This window comes from Pristis pectinata, chromosome 1 (assembly GCF_009764475.1).
Source record: "Pristis pectinata isolate sPriPec2 chromosome 1, sPriPec2.1.pri, whole genome shotgun sequence".
Lineage (NCBI taxonomy): Eukaryota > Metazoa > Chordata > Chondrichthyes > Rhinopristiformes > Pristidae > Pristis > Pristis pectinata.
In genome coordinates, this window is record NC_067405.1 from 126,022,881 (window position 1) to 126,038,734 (window position 15,854).

A 15,854-nucleotide genomic window follows, 5' to 3' on the forward strand; every position below is an offset into this window, starting at 1 on the left:
GAGTGACTTTCAATTTTGCAACTGTAAACTGGGGAGGAGCAGATCCCTGGCCTTGTACACCCAACCTGCTTTTCCTTTGCTATTAAGAGTAGGATAATCAGATAGAACATGTACTGATAGCTGATTGATTGATGATGAAATTTGTTTGATGTCAATAAAGATGAAAGCATGGCTCAATGTGCCCAAGGAAGATTCTTGAATTCTTTTGCAAGTTCAAAAACCTATTTTGTTTTTATTTTCTTTAATCATGAAATTAAAATGTTATAATCTGCATTTTTGTGACATTTTATTTTATTGAAGTACTTTAATAACTCTACTTTCTTTTCAATCTACTCCCCCCTGTATTTCTGTGTTATTGCTCCACAGTCTGAGGTGTTTTTTCCCTAAATCTATTGAAATATAGCTGCATTCAGTCTTCTGGAGACCAGCCAGAACGTTAGTCTAATTTGCTTAAAACTGCAGCATACAAATCAGATCCTACAATATTTATTCCAATATAAATATATCTCAATGCAACTTAATATTACTGAGACTGAAAATGGTCTGCATTTTCTTTGTATTTGTGTACAAGAACTAAATCAGCATGCAAAAAGAATCAATTTTGCTGCTGTTTCCAATTATAAGCATAGTAAGCTTAGTACATTGGTACAGAGGCCCCAACATACTTTGCAAAATATCATGTTAGCAACAGGGGGAAAATGGCAATTCCACCATTTAGCATCCTGGTTTCATTTGTCTTAAACCACCCTCTTAGAAGATACTAAAATAGGATAAACAAAGGACTCTTTGCTGCAAAAACTAAAATTTTGTATATTGATGTAGGTTTAGATTTTTGATTCTTCTAGTCATCTTCATTAGTGTTTTGTTTCCCACAGTTGCTGTGTTTCCCAGGAAATGTTTGACGTAAAACTAAATTAAAGCAGTTGAGTCGAATTCCTGCTGATGGTTCATTGGTAAATGCAATGTCACTGAAACAAATGTACCAGAAGGGCCTGAGGTTTTAACTCAGTCTGTATGCACAGTCAGGGATTTGTTAGTTGGTCTCTGGGTTCAGAATGTGGGGCAGTGGGTTGGTAAAACAGCAAGAATTCAATCCATGACTAGTAATCTAAGATCCATGTTGGAAATGCACATGTTGTGTAGGATTAAGCTCAACAGTGACCCCTATCATTGAAAAACCTGTTCATTCCATTGCTGGAAGTTCTCGTTAGTTCTGGCTCTGCAAACAAATGGAATTACTTCAACAAAATCTTCTCAAACACACTGTACGCTTTCTTTTGCAGGTCATAGTTAAAAAGTGGTTCATTCCTTGCCCGTTGTTTAATGACACTGTAGGTTGTGTTCAGGTAAGTTACTTTTGATACTCCTCTGTTTATATATTCTGCTTTGTACTCTGTCCCAACAATGTCATAGCCTCGGCCAGAGTGACCTTTTTGACGTTACCTGCTTTTTTTTGGAAGCTAACCTATTGGCTTCCAAATGGCCTCTTGATTATAGGCAATGAAAGTTGTTAGCCCCAAACAACATTCAAGCCTGTGTTCCAAAAGCTTGGCTTGTTGCTTATGCATAATACAATTTTAGAACCATTTTTCATGAAGATTAAATTGAATTGGTAAAACAATGTTTAACAACATTTAATTTAATAGAATTATTTAATTTAACAAATGGTTTCACTTGCAATCCAATTTAACAAAATACTTGCAATGTAGTATGTTTCCTTTTACTTAATTTTGCACTTTATGGCATGTCCAGGCTTTTATATTTGCTCCAGTCTTTAAAATGACCATTGAGTCTGTCATTGGCTAAGAATATTAACATCAATCTACACCTAGTCTACACCTTACTTGGGAAATATATGAATGTCAGAATCGGACTTGGCTGTGATTATTGTCCTCATTGTATAGGCTTCCACTGGATAACTCCTAGTATCCAACCATGAATTGCTGCATGCAGATAAACATGGTAATGAGAATGAAGGTTTTTTTCATGTTTAAATGTTGGTGTTTTGAATGAAACTGAAAAATACATCTTGCAGTAATATGCAAGTTGATTACCATAGACTGTGCATGGTCGAACAGCTAAATAGACAGGTGATGTGAGGTCTTAACAGAATACAAAATAACTTTTGTTTCTTGTTTAGAATTTCAGTTCCGATGAGTGTAAACCAAAGTTTTTTCAAGTCTCATACAAGGTTTGTACTCCTTCTCACCATATGTACAGAGCAAATACAACTGGTGCAAACTGTACTGATCGGTACAGTTTGCCTTCCAGGAAAGTTCATGTTTATTATTATCTAACAGCTTTTGATTGCTTTAAACCACTTGTGGTAGTTTTTATAAAGGACATTTCTGAATTATCTATGATGCATAATCTGAAAAGATGTAGAAGTATTTTCTAACACCTAAAGCTTTAGATTTAAGTTAAACTGAGATGTACTATGGCCAATTGCTATTAACAAAGTGATCCAACTCTAATCCAATTAGAGTGATGTTTACATGCTCAGTGACAGCAGTGATCCTAATGGAATGTTCCAAGAATATTTGAATGTCATAATGACTGGAATTAATTTAGAATCATAAGTGCGGTCTCTTTTATATATACAAAATTGTGCAATTGATATTTGCGTGATGTGTAAAATGATGCTTTTTTTCATGGTGGCTTTCCATCTTTCCACCTTATTTGCTCCTACTTGATTTGTGATGTTCACTCTGGTTCTCAGCTTTGTTGATGGCCACATATATTACAAATACATAGCACAAAGCTATGTAAAATTAACATACTTATTGACAAATTTTTAAATAAATGCAAAGTTAGATGCAAGTCTTTTGCATGGAAGTTCATTTGGCTTCATGGTTCATTCTTCCAAAGAAAATGACCTATTATTTCATAGATCTGACTGATTTAAAGACCAAAATAAAAGACAAGTTCCTTTGTGAATGAATGCACTTGCTAACAAAACACTGACAGCAATATTCAATTTGAAAATATAACTTTTGGTGACAATAGCAGAAATTGCTGTAAATTGTATTCAATGCCTAGTAAGCTAGACATTGGCAGTCTTTAAATTGTATTCTACAATTTAAAAAAGAACTACTTTCATCCATTGTATATCAGCATGTTAGTGATACCACTTAATAGGGCATCTCTGAAGCTTTTGGTCACTAATGCCGAAGTTTTTCAAATCCTTTTTCAGTGAAGTAAGAGTGACTTACTGACTTATCCTGTATTAGAACAACCTGCTTTTAAAATGGTTGGGGTGATCCTTGTTGAATGTGGCTCAAATTTATTTGGAGGTGTTCTGATTTCAGGACTTATTTTCTATAAATCAGTTGAGACGACACAATATTCTGTGAATAGTTTACTAGCTGCATTGCTTAATGATTTTTTTCCCTCTCAACCTGTAAATGCCTTCAGAGCATTTGTGACCACCTTTTTAATTACAGAACAACTTTTGTTTTAAACTGTTCAACACAGTAAATTATCCCAAGACACTTCATAAGTTCAATGAGGCAGTATCAACAACAAGTCAGAGAAGAAGGTTGAAAATGAAGCTTAAAGCATCTTAAAAGGAAAAGAGATGCAGGATGAAATTTTAAAAAAACTGATGCTGGAAATCTGAAATAGAAACAGAAAATACTGGAAATAGTCAGAAGATCTGGCAGCATTTGGTCTCATCCCACTGTTCAACTGCTCCCCCTTCCACTTTCTCTGCTACTGAATACTAACTGGTTTTCTCTCATTCCTAGTTCTGACCAAGGGCCTCAGACCTGAAATACTAACTCTCCACAGATGCTGCCTGACCTGCTGACAGTTTCCAGCATTTTCTGTTTTATTATTAGAGAGGTGTAAAGCTTGATTTGAGGTGTGGAATTAATACCAGTGATGTTATGGAGCGATTTTTGTTGTGGAAATTTGATCTCTTGTTTAAAACTCTGATCCCTGAGTTGTGGGTGGGACAGAAAACCAACACAATAGGTGTTCAATGGAACACGGGCAGCAGAGTTTTGGATAAAATGAAGCTTGCACACCTGAAGTTTAGGTTACAGTAGTTGAGTCTGGGTGTTACAAAAGTGTAACTGAGAAGTTAGTCAGCAGATTAGTTAAGTCAAGACCAGAGACAATTCTTGTGGTGGAAATATATTCCTTATTTTGGTAACAAAATGGAGTTAGCTCTATACCAATTTGTACCGAGTCCTATTCATCCAGTTTTTCTCTGGTTGCTGAAGCTATTCTGGTTTCTGGTCCAGCAGTCTGAAAGTTCTTATCTTCTTGATAGCCTTGCTGCTTCCCGTCTACATAAGCACCTCAGGCCTTGCAGCCTTTAAATCTGTCTTCTTCCAATTTTGGCTTGTGCATTCCAGACCACTCTTCAACTGAATGAGCCTTCAGCTTAAGTTCCCTCCCATGAAACTCTCCAACAGAAGAGTTTAAGCTTAAGAGAAGCATAGATAGGGTAGATAGTCAAAATCTGTGTCTCTTGGTAGACGTACCAGAAGGCATAGGTTTGGGGTGAGAGGTAGGCGTTTCAAAGGGGATCTGAGCGGTAAGTTTTTTTTTACACAGAGCAGTTGGTATCTGGAATGTGCTGAAGGAGGCGGTAGTGGAATCTGATATAATTGCTGCCTTTCTAAGAGGCATTCAGACAGAATGTGGACAAATGGAATTGGTGTAGATGGGCAGAAAGGTTAGCATGGACATGGTGAGCCAAAGGGCCCATTTCTGTGGTGTACAACTCAGTCTCTTGACTTTAAGTCATTTCCTAAAATCTACCACAGTGACCATGCTCTTATTCAGCTCTCCAAGCACCTTGTGTGCTCTGTTTTCTTTGATAACTCTCTTGTGAGATGCATTGGCATATTTCACTTTAAAGAAGCTGTTTAAATCCTACTTGTTGCGACAGGAGTTTTGGAAAGGAAAAGGATGATACCTGATAAACAGAAACGCTTCACAAAATATCAACTGGCCTGATGGTCACAAAATATTTGGCTGGTCAGCAGTTTAATGAGGATGGAGTGCACGGGTGGATCTCCAGGATGTGTTGATTTTGCTGGATGAGAACAAGACCAGTTTTATCCAATGTGGTTTTCTGACTTCTGTCTTTATTTGCATTGCAGAGTGCTTATGCAATTCCAACCATGGCATTCTCATTTCTGTGTCATACATCCGTGTTGCCCATTTACTGTGAACTCCAAAGGTAAGTGGATGAAAGGGACTGTTAAACAAAATAGTGCATATTGTTCCTGCCTGTGAAAGATTCCACTTTATTGAGTGTGCACCTGATATTCTGTGGAAATCAGTCCACCTGAATTCTAAATTTTGCTCTCTCCAAAATATTGTTATTGTCCAAATACTATTTTAATTGTTCACTTTTCATCCAATAATGTAATTACTTATTCATCCTTATTGTCAATAGCATATTTGTGCCCCAGAATACATCATACCTGCTGATTCACTGGCTTGTCTCCAGTATCATTATGGTAGGAAAAGTAAATTGTGCTAAATTGACCCAGCTTAAAAGCTGTTTGAAATTGATGTGTACAAGTTAAAATATTCAAATAATGAATATAAGTTTACACTTTTAATTTCTTTTGTATAGTTGGCATTTGGGTGTGGAAAATAGTTTTCCACATCCAATTCCCCACTAACCATATAAACTTGCACTTTTTTTTGTATCTTGAATAATTTGGTTAGCAGGAAGTAGGATGTGGAAAACTTTCAATTTCCACATCCAAATGCCCACTAACTATATAGAAGTAATTAAAAGTGTAAACTTGTATTCATTACTTGAATGTTTTAGCTTGTACACATTAATTTAAAACAGCTTTTAAGATACCATTCAAATTTTTGATCCCTGTGGATGATAGTGGATGCTGTACTTGTAACCAAGTGTGTAAAACAGTTTATGTCTATGGATTTCTTTTTTTTCCTCTAGGCCTTCAAAAAGCAAGATGCAAAAAGTAGTTAACATAGGAATAACTCTGAGTTTTTCAGTCTACATGCTCTCAGCCTTGTTTGGTTATCTGACCTTTTATGGTGTGTAAGGTATTCAGTTCCATTTCTAAAGTCTTTCTGTAAACCTTCCAAATTGTTTAATATTCTTTTGTTGAACTCTGCTTATTCTTTCAGGCAAAGTGGAGTCTCAGTTACTACACACCTACAGTCAGTATCTGCCACATGACACTCTCATCATGTCTGTAAGATTATGCCTGCTCTTCTCTGTGCTCCTGACAGTGCCTCTAATCCATTTTCCGGTGAGTTCTGATAAGAAATAATATTGTGTACTTCAGTACCACTTTTATTTTTCATGACATTTGAAACAATCTCTTCTGTTCTTTCAAAACTGCTGGAATTAAAATTTGCATTGCTACTCTATGGATTTTGTCATTAAAGTTCTCATTTAAACCTTGCCCTTTACCCCAGACAGCACAGTGGCGTAGCTGGTACAGCCGCTGCCTTACAGCTTCAGGGACCCTGGTTCAATCCTGACCTTGGGCACTGTGTGGTGTTGGCAGGCACTGTAGCATAGTGGTTAGCATAATGCTTTACAGCGCCAGCGACCTGGGTTCAAATCCGGCCACTGTCTGTAAGGAGTTTGTACGTTCTCCCCGTGTCTGTGTGGGTTTCCTCCAGGTGCTCCGGTTTCCTCCCACATTCCAAAGACGTACAGGTTAGGAAGTTATGGGCATGCTATGTTGGCGCCAGAAGCGTGGCGACACTTGCGGGCTGCACCCCCAAAATCGCTACGCAAAAGATGTATTTCACTGTGTTTCGATGTACATATGACTAATAAAGATCTTATCATAACAGAATCATTTGTACACCTTCGCAGGACCTTGACTCTCAATGGATAATGTAGCACCTTTCCGAGGCATTTTCCTGTCCTCTTATTTTTTTAAAAATTCTTTCCCTTCTTATTCCATACCTTTTGTGCCTGTTTATTCCAATTAATCCATGAAACAACATTTTATGCTGATAGACTTCAAGATGTGATTTTTGTTTCTTGTGTTCACTGGAAGTAGTGGTACTTTGTCCTGCACTAAGGATGGAGTTTTGGTCGGATTCTGAGTACAGTGAATGACCACCTATGCAGAGTGCTGGGCATTGCAGACCCAGTGGGAAGATTCACTGGTACTGCTCAGAACAGTTCAGCTTGTAGTAATTTTTGTCTTATAGTAATTTTCATATCTTTGTGTTTATGTCTTTGTCTTGCACTGTACTGCTGCTGCAAAACAACAAATTTCACAACATATGTCAGTAATAATAAACCTGATTCTGATAAGAACTCAAAATCCACAACAAAAGTGTAAGCAAGAAGAGTCAGTATAATTATAAATGGAGATTTGAAAAAATAAAAAAAAGTTAATTATTTGCAAATTGCAATGGGAGGTGGGGCACAAAATGCAAATTCTAAGGTGTTAAGAACATGATAAACATTAAGTACACTGGCTTGCAAACCAAAACTTTAAAAAAAATTGAAGGAACCATCTTCAGAAATGGTTTATATTCTGATATTGTCATTGCTTCAGGAAAATGTAATTTTCTACATGTTAATGTTTGTTAGTTGAGCAATGTAAAGTTATTTTTTAAAAAAGATATCTCATTTACTATTTGGGTGCATGGAGAAGCATTCTAAAATTCATTTGTTTATCTCTGACATTCATTTATTTGCAGGCAAGGAAATCCTTAATGTTGTTGTTGTTTTCAAACCGCTCCTTTTCATGCATCCATCATATCGTTGTCACTCTTGCTATTCAGATATTGATTGTGCTGTTGGCGATATATGTGCCAAACCTACAAAATATCTTTGGTGTGGTTGGTAAGTTAATTCATTATTTGATCTTTAATCGAGATGGAAATTGCCATTGTATTATCCTAAAGATAGGATTGGGGAAGCATGCAAACTTAGTGAGTTTTGAAAGGGTTGAATTGAGCTCTCTTTAGCATCAATAATCAATTTATCATCTGTACTTAATGAAATGTAACATAGCAAGCATTTTGGTGAAAGGCTTTGTTGGGGCACCTGTGATTTTTAAGTGTGTGAATGATGAGTACCAGGGACTACATGGAGCATGCAGAAATCTTTTTAGGGAGGCTGTGGTCTGCACTATGCTCCTATCTCGCCCCATTTGTGAGGAACTGCTGAAAGATTTGCCGTCAAGCTAACAGCCATAAAAGCTAAAGACTGCAATTTCCTGGTTTTATGATTACTAAGTTTCCTTTTGTGTTCCAATGTTGAGCCTTATCTTAATCTTCTGCGTTTAAAGAAAAGCTGGCAGCGGGGAGTTTGAGGAATCACTGCATTTACAAAATGTTTTACTTGGCCTGCATTAAATAAAAGCTTGGGCTGTTTTGCTCTTTCATCTCGTACCTTGATGGGTTGTAGCTATTAAGATGAACACTTGAAGAAATAAGGGCTACAGTGTTAAGGTTAGACTAAGCTGTGTGAGGGCGTAGAATATAGACATGAAACAGCCCAAATGGTCTGTTTATACACCATACATAAAAATGCAACTTGCATGTAAGTTAAAAGCTATTTTGGCCTTTTGATAACATTATTTAGATTCCTTGATGTTGGGTCCTTCTGCTTTTATATGAACTATAACTTATTAAAGTCTAAAATCCTCTCCCTATTTCTTCAGGTTCCACTACTTCAGCTGCGTTACTATTTATTTACCCTGGGCTCTTTTACTTAAAAATAAGCAGAGAACCTTTAAAATCCTTGAACAAGCTTGGGGTGAGTTTTGTAGTAAAACTACAGCTGGCTTTCAGTTACCTTGGCTGTCATTAATCTTAACAGTTTAATAACTTAGTTGTAAATCACTCTTCCTCCATCATTAGAATGGGGTGAGGATAATTTGTCAAAGTGCTGTCTATATCCTCTAATGTCACTTCATTAATTTAAAAATGTTTTAGATCTTTAACCAGTCATATAACGGTTCTCTCTGTCACAGTCACTTGTTTCCTTTCAGAATAAATGGACATGGTCAGAATCAACCAGATTATCTCACTTAGTCGATTGCCATGTTTGCCTACATAGCCATGTTCTCTAAGTATCAAACACGAATAACAGATTGAAACCAGCATCGCCATGTGGAATGCTTTAAAGACACTTGCCCTTTTAATCTATGACTTTATTCTCCTTCCCATTGTTTCCACCACTTTTACTGAATAACAGTCATTGTGTGAGAGAAGTGATATTAAACAGTACCATCTCTTTCCTGCCTAGAGTATAGAGAAAAGTGGTGGTACATCTCTGGAAGCAGAGGGTGTCAGTTTTCTCTAAAACTCAGAGTGACACTGCACAGATGTATACGGTCATGTCTCCAATTTCAAACGAAACTGGGTATACAAGCAAATTTGATTACTGATGAAACCCTGCTGGCTGAGAGTAGGATGGCTGGTACCATATGATGTAACATGAATTTTAAATCTATTCATCTGAAACTCCTCTCTCCACTTAGTAGAGGTGTTAACCAATTTACAACCAGTGGGTCAACCCCACTTAAAATGGCAGAGTGAGATGGGCTGAAACGTCCTGCACCCAGTCTGTTGTATAGACTTGCTGCATGCCCAGAATTACTTACGGATGTTGACAGCTGAATGAGCTGACCCTCTGCATCTGACAGCTGGAGTAGGCTCCAAGCAGTGAGTAGGCCCTGGACAATATGTCGGGCCTGCCTAGGAATGCCATGGCAACCTTTGACAGTGTCACGAACCAGCAACAAAAGAAACACACTGAGCATGATTCAGTGTTAAAAACTATTTTATTAATCACTACTTATGATAATACGTAAAATAAAAGTAAAAATGTTAGTATGTTAGAATTCAAAAAGGTTAAACCTCGAACGTTAACCCCAAAACTAAACTCTTCGTGTGTGTGTGGGTGTGGCAAAGTCCAAAACTCCCAGTTCAGGAATGGTTCTTAAAGTTCAGTTCCGCAAGCCATAAGGTGAAACATGAGCAAGGGCTTCTTCAACAACCACCGTTGTCTGAAGATAAGACGTAGACGTAGAGAAACATAGAGAGAGTACATATGAAATCCAAATGTTCCACGATGGAACCCAAACGACACTTCAGTGTTTACTCGGTAGTGACTTCTTCACCCCGAAAAGCATCCGAATCGTGGTCGTCCACACACAAATACCTGTTTCCTTCTACAGGTCAGCAACAAAGTGAACTCCACCGGATTACTTCCAACTTCCATACATGGATTTCAGTGGCAAACACAGTTATTGTTTCTCATCCATCGATAGAGAAAACAAGCAGGCTGGTGTCTCTCTCCCTTCTCTCTCTCTCTCCTTCTCCTTCTGACTTCTTCAACAACGTCATTACGTCCTTTATCTTCTATTGACGTAAGCACGCCCCACACACACATACACACACACTCTCTATCTTAAAGGGACTTTCACTGAGTCCGTAACAACAGCCAATCAGCTGCCAAAGACTTCCGCTTTAGTTTAAATGACTCTGACAAGAGACGTTTAAAGTCAAATAAAACTAAGAAAAATGTGAGGGGGGGAAAAAAATTAAATCCCATACAAGAACTTAACATTAGAGTACAGTAAAATAACCTGTATGCTTTTCCTATAGGGTCATTTTTCAAAAGAGACCTCTTGTCATAAAGCTGGTTTTTGAAGTTCATACATTTGCCTTGTTCAGCACGTCACAGTTTCGCTACTGGACTGGATGGTGAACTTGGTGATGGAATGAATAGTCTGATTATATACAAGGCCAAGATGTGAATGGCTGATACCTGGTGCTTCCCTTTAGAACCACTGGCTATCAGGCAGGATGGTTTGGCCCAATGTATTCAAACTAGTACAATGATGGCGGTACACAGGTATTCAACCAATTTCTAAAGCAGCAACTAAACAGAGACTTTAAATATAAACATAATTTGTGTTTGGATTGTGTTTAGATTATTTTGTGCTATATGCTTTTTTTTGTCTTGACAGGCTCTGGGATTAATTATTCTGGGCTTTTTGATGGGTGTCGTTAGTTTAGTCCTTATCATTATAAACTGGCTTCATAGCACTGCAAGTTTAGTGTAATCAGCAGAAGTTGTACGAACATGGAATCATTGGTTGTGCAATGAAGTCATGATCTCAGCAGCCATGTACTAGTTCCAGATCCATTGACATCACTCTTGCAGCAGGAAGAAAAGATGGACACTGAATCAGAAATTCTGAATTTCACATTAGAAGCTTTACTGATACTGATGACCAGGATCCATATTTGTGCAAGAGCAAAAGTAGTGATCTCTTGCTTTTCTCTGTATATTTTGTTTTAGCAACTTTGTTCTCATTTGGGGAGGGGGCATTATCATCTAACTTAAAGCCATAGTACCATGGAGTGATTTCTAACAGAATGAAAATCTTTAGTATTACAACTGAGCAGAGCTTTTTGGAAGATTTCTGTGATGTGTGCAGTGTTTTGTAATGTGCATTTAGTTGCATTGGACGTATCAGGAATTATGGTAACGAGTTTATTTCAGGGTGTATTATTTTCAAATAATTGCTGAGAGTTGTCTGTTTTAAATACTTAACATGTTAATTAATGTAACTTTCATTGTACATGGATTAGAACCTTATAACTTGAGTTCATAGGAAGAAATCAAGGAAAATTATTCGACACTGTGGGTCAAATGTTGGCCTTATCTAATACATTTTGAACTGTGTTGTTTAGCTGTTATTATGATTCAAACTTCAACTGATTTTTAGACTTTGAATAGTAAACATGGGTTAAACAAAATTTTGTATTGAACTCATCAAATTTGTCTAAATAGAGATAGTAAAAGTCATGAATAGTTGAACACCAAGAGAAAGGGTTATTCTTCACATTTAATTTTTTTTTTCTCCCAATAGCTTTAAATATTATGCAGTGATATACAGATCATTTAAAGTGCTGGGTTCTTGTTTAATTTGATGATAATGTTACATAATTTGGATTACTTGTATAATTTTGGTTGGCATTTAAAAACTTAACACAATCTGTGTGTAGATTTTTACACTGGTGAAGGTAGGTAATTAATACTACATGATGTTTGTGTGTCTGGTTTCCTCATAATTATCTTTGTTAAAATGTTTTTGTAGTTAATGTTTTGACAGTTAACACTCGGTCTTTTCGAATGATAGCTATTGTTTACCACATGGATGCAGTTTATGTATTCCAATAGATCAAGTTATGCAAGTTAAACCTTGCTGACAGATAAGGTGCATTAATATTTATCTACCTCTGTCCACTGTTTGAGTAATATTTTACAATTAGTATTTTATTTTGTACTTTGCCTATTAAATATTTTAAGGCAATAGTGTAGTTCACAAATTCGAACGTGCAAAATTAGTAAACCTCTGGGGGGCAGGGGGGAGACAAAACAATGAAATCTCTGGGAATTGAAATGCTGCTTTGCCTCCATATTTAAAATGATATAAAATCTGAATTGCTTTTGATCCTTATGACCTTCATACTTGTAGTCACAAATGATTGCTTTGATGACATTATGAGTCCCCTTCTGTAGTAAAGTGCTCCAACAGAATGAAAATGCATTTATGATACTGGAACTTCTTGGAATCCTTTATCTGATCGGTGTCCAGTTTATTATAAGACATTAAGAAATTTGTACAGCTTAGCTCATTCCATTGATATACTAGCACTGAAGAAAATTCCTCATATTCTCAAGCAAATGAATCGTGCTTATTGTGAAATTTTGCACTGATGCAATATTTTCAAATGTCTTAATTTTTTAAAAAGTAAAGTGTTCAAATATTTGCTCTTTTATTTCTCATTGTAGTTACTGTAATTAAATGTGGTCCTGTATATTTTTGGAATTGTTGACAAAAGGTATTTTATTGCTGTTGGCCTATATTTCCAGAATATGCATGAGGAATGTTAAATTCTCTAAAAATGTTTATTCTGAATTTATCGGGAAGGTTGAGATCTTTGAACAGTGATCTTCTAATTAATGCACTATAAAAAAAATGCACATAAAATAGTTGTATCCTATCACCTCAGCCTGAACTTAAGAATTCTGTTCATGGCACTTTCACTATTCTGTCAACAAAATATGCAGCCTGTCAGCTGTTCTTTGTAGAGCTGCAGCTTAGTTTTGTAAAAAGTATTGTATAACTTTTTGTGCTTTTTTTGAAAAAGGGACATCTCCAAGTATGTGAAAGTTTACATTCCAGCTGTACGTTTTCCTGAATAAAAGTGATTTCTGCAATGTAGTGGTTAAACAACTGGATTATTGTAACATTAAATTTGCCTGCAATTCTCTAGTCTCAGTTGTCTTGTACTGTTTGTGTCATTGGCGATTTCCATGGGGAACAGCTTGATCTGAGGCCCCAATGTTTTTTAAAATATTCACCATTTTTCCTTTGCCCTTTTTCAATACAAGTAGAATTGTGCTGTAAGGACCTCCTTTCATAAAATGATGGCCAATACTGGACATCAGCATTTTCTCCCAAGTGATCCTTAAACTGTGAATGGTGGTCATTATAGCTGAACTCAAATCTCAGATCTCCTCTATATTCAAATCAAAATTGAAGATCTGGCTACTATGACTGAAATTCTTTGCTTAGTTGGGCCCTCTTATGGTCTGCTTTCCATTGGCAATTTGATTTATCCCAGTTTCATTTATTTGCTATTGAATAACTTTTGATATTTGTAATGTCAGACTTTCAAAGCTTTTTTGACAGCTGAGAAGTCTTTGCCAGCTGTCAAAGTAATTCTGGAGGCAGTGATTGCTATTTATGGCACAAAGGCCTCATACACTTGGGCCTCACTGATCAGGGTTCAAATTCGGGACCAAGTTGCTGCCACATACAAGTAATGGTAAGAGCTGCTCGAGCAGGGAGCATGCTACTGGGTAGCAAGGGTAGCCAATGGGCCAGATACACCACTGAAATAATGCCAAATCCGTGGCTGGTATAACAAGACTTTAAGATCTATCTCTATACATTCTTTTAAAAGTGCCTCAATTAGATTTTATAAATACTAGTTTGGGCCATTTTTTCATTCATATGGGATCTGCACGTTAGTGTGGCTGCATGTGACAGCTCCACTATCACCTCAAATAAACTACACAGAGAAACTACTTATTCATTCAAAAGTTGTGGGCACCTTTACTGATGAGGCTGATATTTGTTCATCCCTAATTGCCTCAGAGTGGTTTGCTTGGCCATTTCAAGAGGGGATTTAAAAATCAACCACATTGCTGCTGTTCTGAAGTAACATATGTGCCAGACTAGTCAAGAATAGTGGCATGTGGCACTTTCCCATGCAACTGAAAGAGGGGCAACATTTCCCTTCCCACTACCTTCCAGTTGAAACAATGATATACCTCCATTTGGTTCTATGTGCTCTTAATAACCTCCCTTTAATGGTTCCAATTATCACCTTTACTTACAAGATTCCAGCGCTTTGTAGCCTTTTGTGCGCTGCATATCACCCTCCAGTCTCCCCTTTACCACCCCCCCCCAATCTGCCTCTTTTTAAACCTTGCCTGCTTCCATCTATCACCTGCTTGTCTCCCAACTCCACCCCTTCCCCACCTTGCTCCTTCTGCCCCTCATCCTCTTTGGTTGAACCAACACTTACTGTCTTCTGTCCATCCATCCATCCATCCCTCCCCCTTTCTTTATACCCCTATCTTTCCCCCTCTGTCCAAACCGAAATGTTAACAATTCCACCCCCCCCCCCCCCCCCCCCCCCCCAGGTACTACTTGACCCACTGAATTCCTCCAGCAGTTTGCTTTTTGAAACAATGATTCACTTGCACTTCCTCCAATGTAGTGCACTGCATTCAGGGTTTACAATGTGGTCGCCCTTGCATTGGAGAAACCAAACACAGATTGAACGATTGCTTTGCAGAACCTGCACTAATCCCCATGACTGTGTGGGTTTCCTCCCACATTCCAAAGACGTTATGGGTTAGGAAGTTGAGGGCATGCTATGTTGGTGCCAGAAATGTGATGATACTTGCAGGCTGCCCCCAGAACACTCTGTGCAAAAGATGCATTTCATTGTGTGTTTCGATCTTAAAAAGTGTGCAGGAGTGACCCTGAGCTTTCAGTTGCCTGCCACTTTAATTCACCATCATGCTCCCACTCTGACCTTTCAGTACGTGCACACCTGCATTGTTACAATGAGGCCCAATGCAAACTTGAAGAGCAACACCTCATCTTCTGTCTGGGCACGCTGCAGCCTGCAGGACTAGATTTCGAATTCTACAACTTTAGAGAACTTGCTCTTTCTTTCTCTTTGTACGAGGACTGGCCATTTTTGTCTGCTATCATTTTGGCTGAGCTTTTTCTTTCACTTTCATTATATATTCTGTGCATTTTGTGTCTCTCAGCCCTACTACTAACAACACATTATACACAAACAAAAAAGCTTTCTCTGATTTTAACTGCCACATTAGTTTATCCTGCCTCACCCTTTTGGAGAAATCCCCCTTGTTCCACCAATCCCCTGCCCAACTTTCTCTGCTACAAATAATGACTTGTTTATTTTCCAGTTCTGATGAAGGATCATGGAAATCTTGACTGTTTCCACAGATGCTGCCTGACCTGAGTTTTTCCAGCGCTTGTTTTTATTTCAGATTTCCTGCAGTTGCAGTTTTTTTTCACATGTTTTGTTATTAACTTGATCCCTCTACCCCACAAAATCCATTTGCTGCATTTTCTTTTAGGCTTGAAAAACCTGTCTCTGAAATATTTAATAAAAATCTAATTGATTTCAATCAAATATTATGAAGTATTTTAATTCTGAGCAAATCTTTGGCTGTTTATTTATGTGATGGATACATGTGGTGATTTGATTGCTGCCCATAAGTACTCTACCCTTAATAATTAGCA

The 15,854-nt window shown here is 37.4% G+C and overlaps 1 protein-coding gene across 1 annotated transcript in view; it reads left to right on the forward strand.

Moving 5' to 3' along the window:
• Positions 1–13,270, forward strand: part of slc38a6 (solute carrier family 38 member 6) — a 46,747-nt gene extending 33,477 nt beyond the window's left edge. Inside the window, exons 9-16 of the mRNA XM_052015497.1 lie at positions 1,284–1,346; positions 2,141–2,191; positions 5,115–5,194; positions 5,933–6,033; positions 6,127–6,251; positions 7,672–7,816; positions 8,640–8,734; positions 10,956–13,270. Coding sequence (XP_051871457.1) covers positions 1,284–1,346; positions 2,141–2,191; positions 5,115–5,194; positions 5,933–6,033; positions 6,127–6,251; positions 7,672–7,816; positions 8,640–8,734; positions 10,956–11,051 — 756 coding nt within the window. The 3' untranslated portion in view covers positions 11,052–13,270. The remainder of the gene's footprint in view (positions 1–1,283; positions 1,347–2,140; positions 2,192–5,114; positions 5,195–5,932; positions 6,034–6,126; positions 6,252–7,671; positions 7,817–8,639; positions 8,735–10,955) is intronic.
• The last annotated feature ends 2,584 nt before the right edge of the window (positions 13,271–15,854 follow it).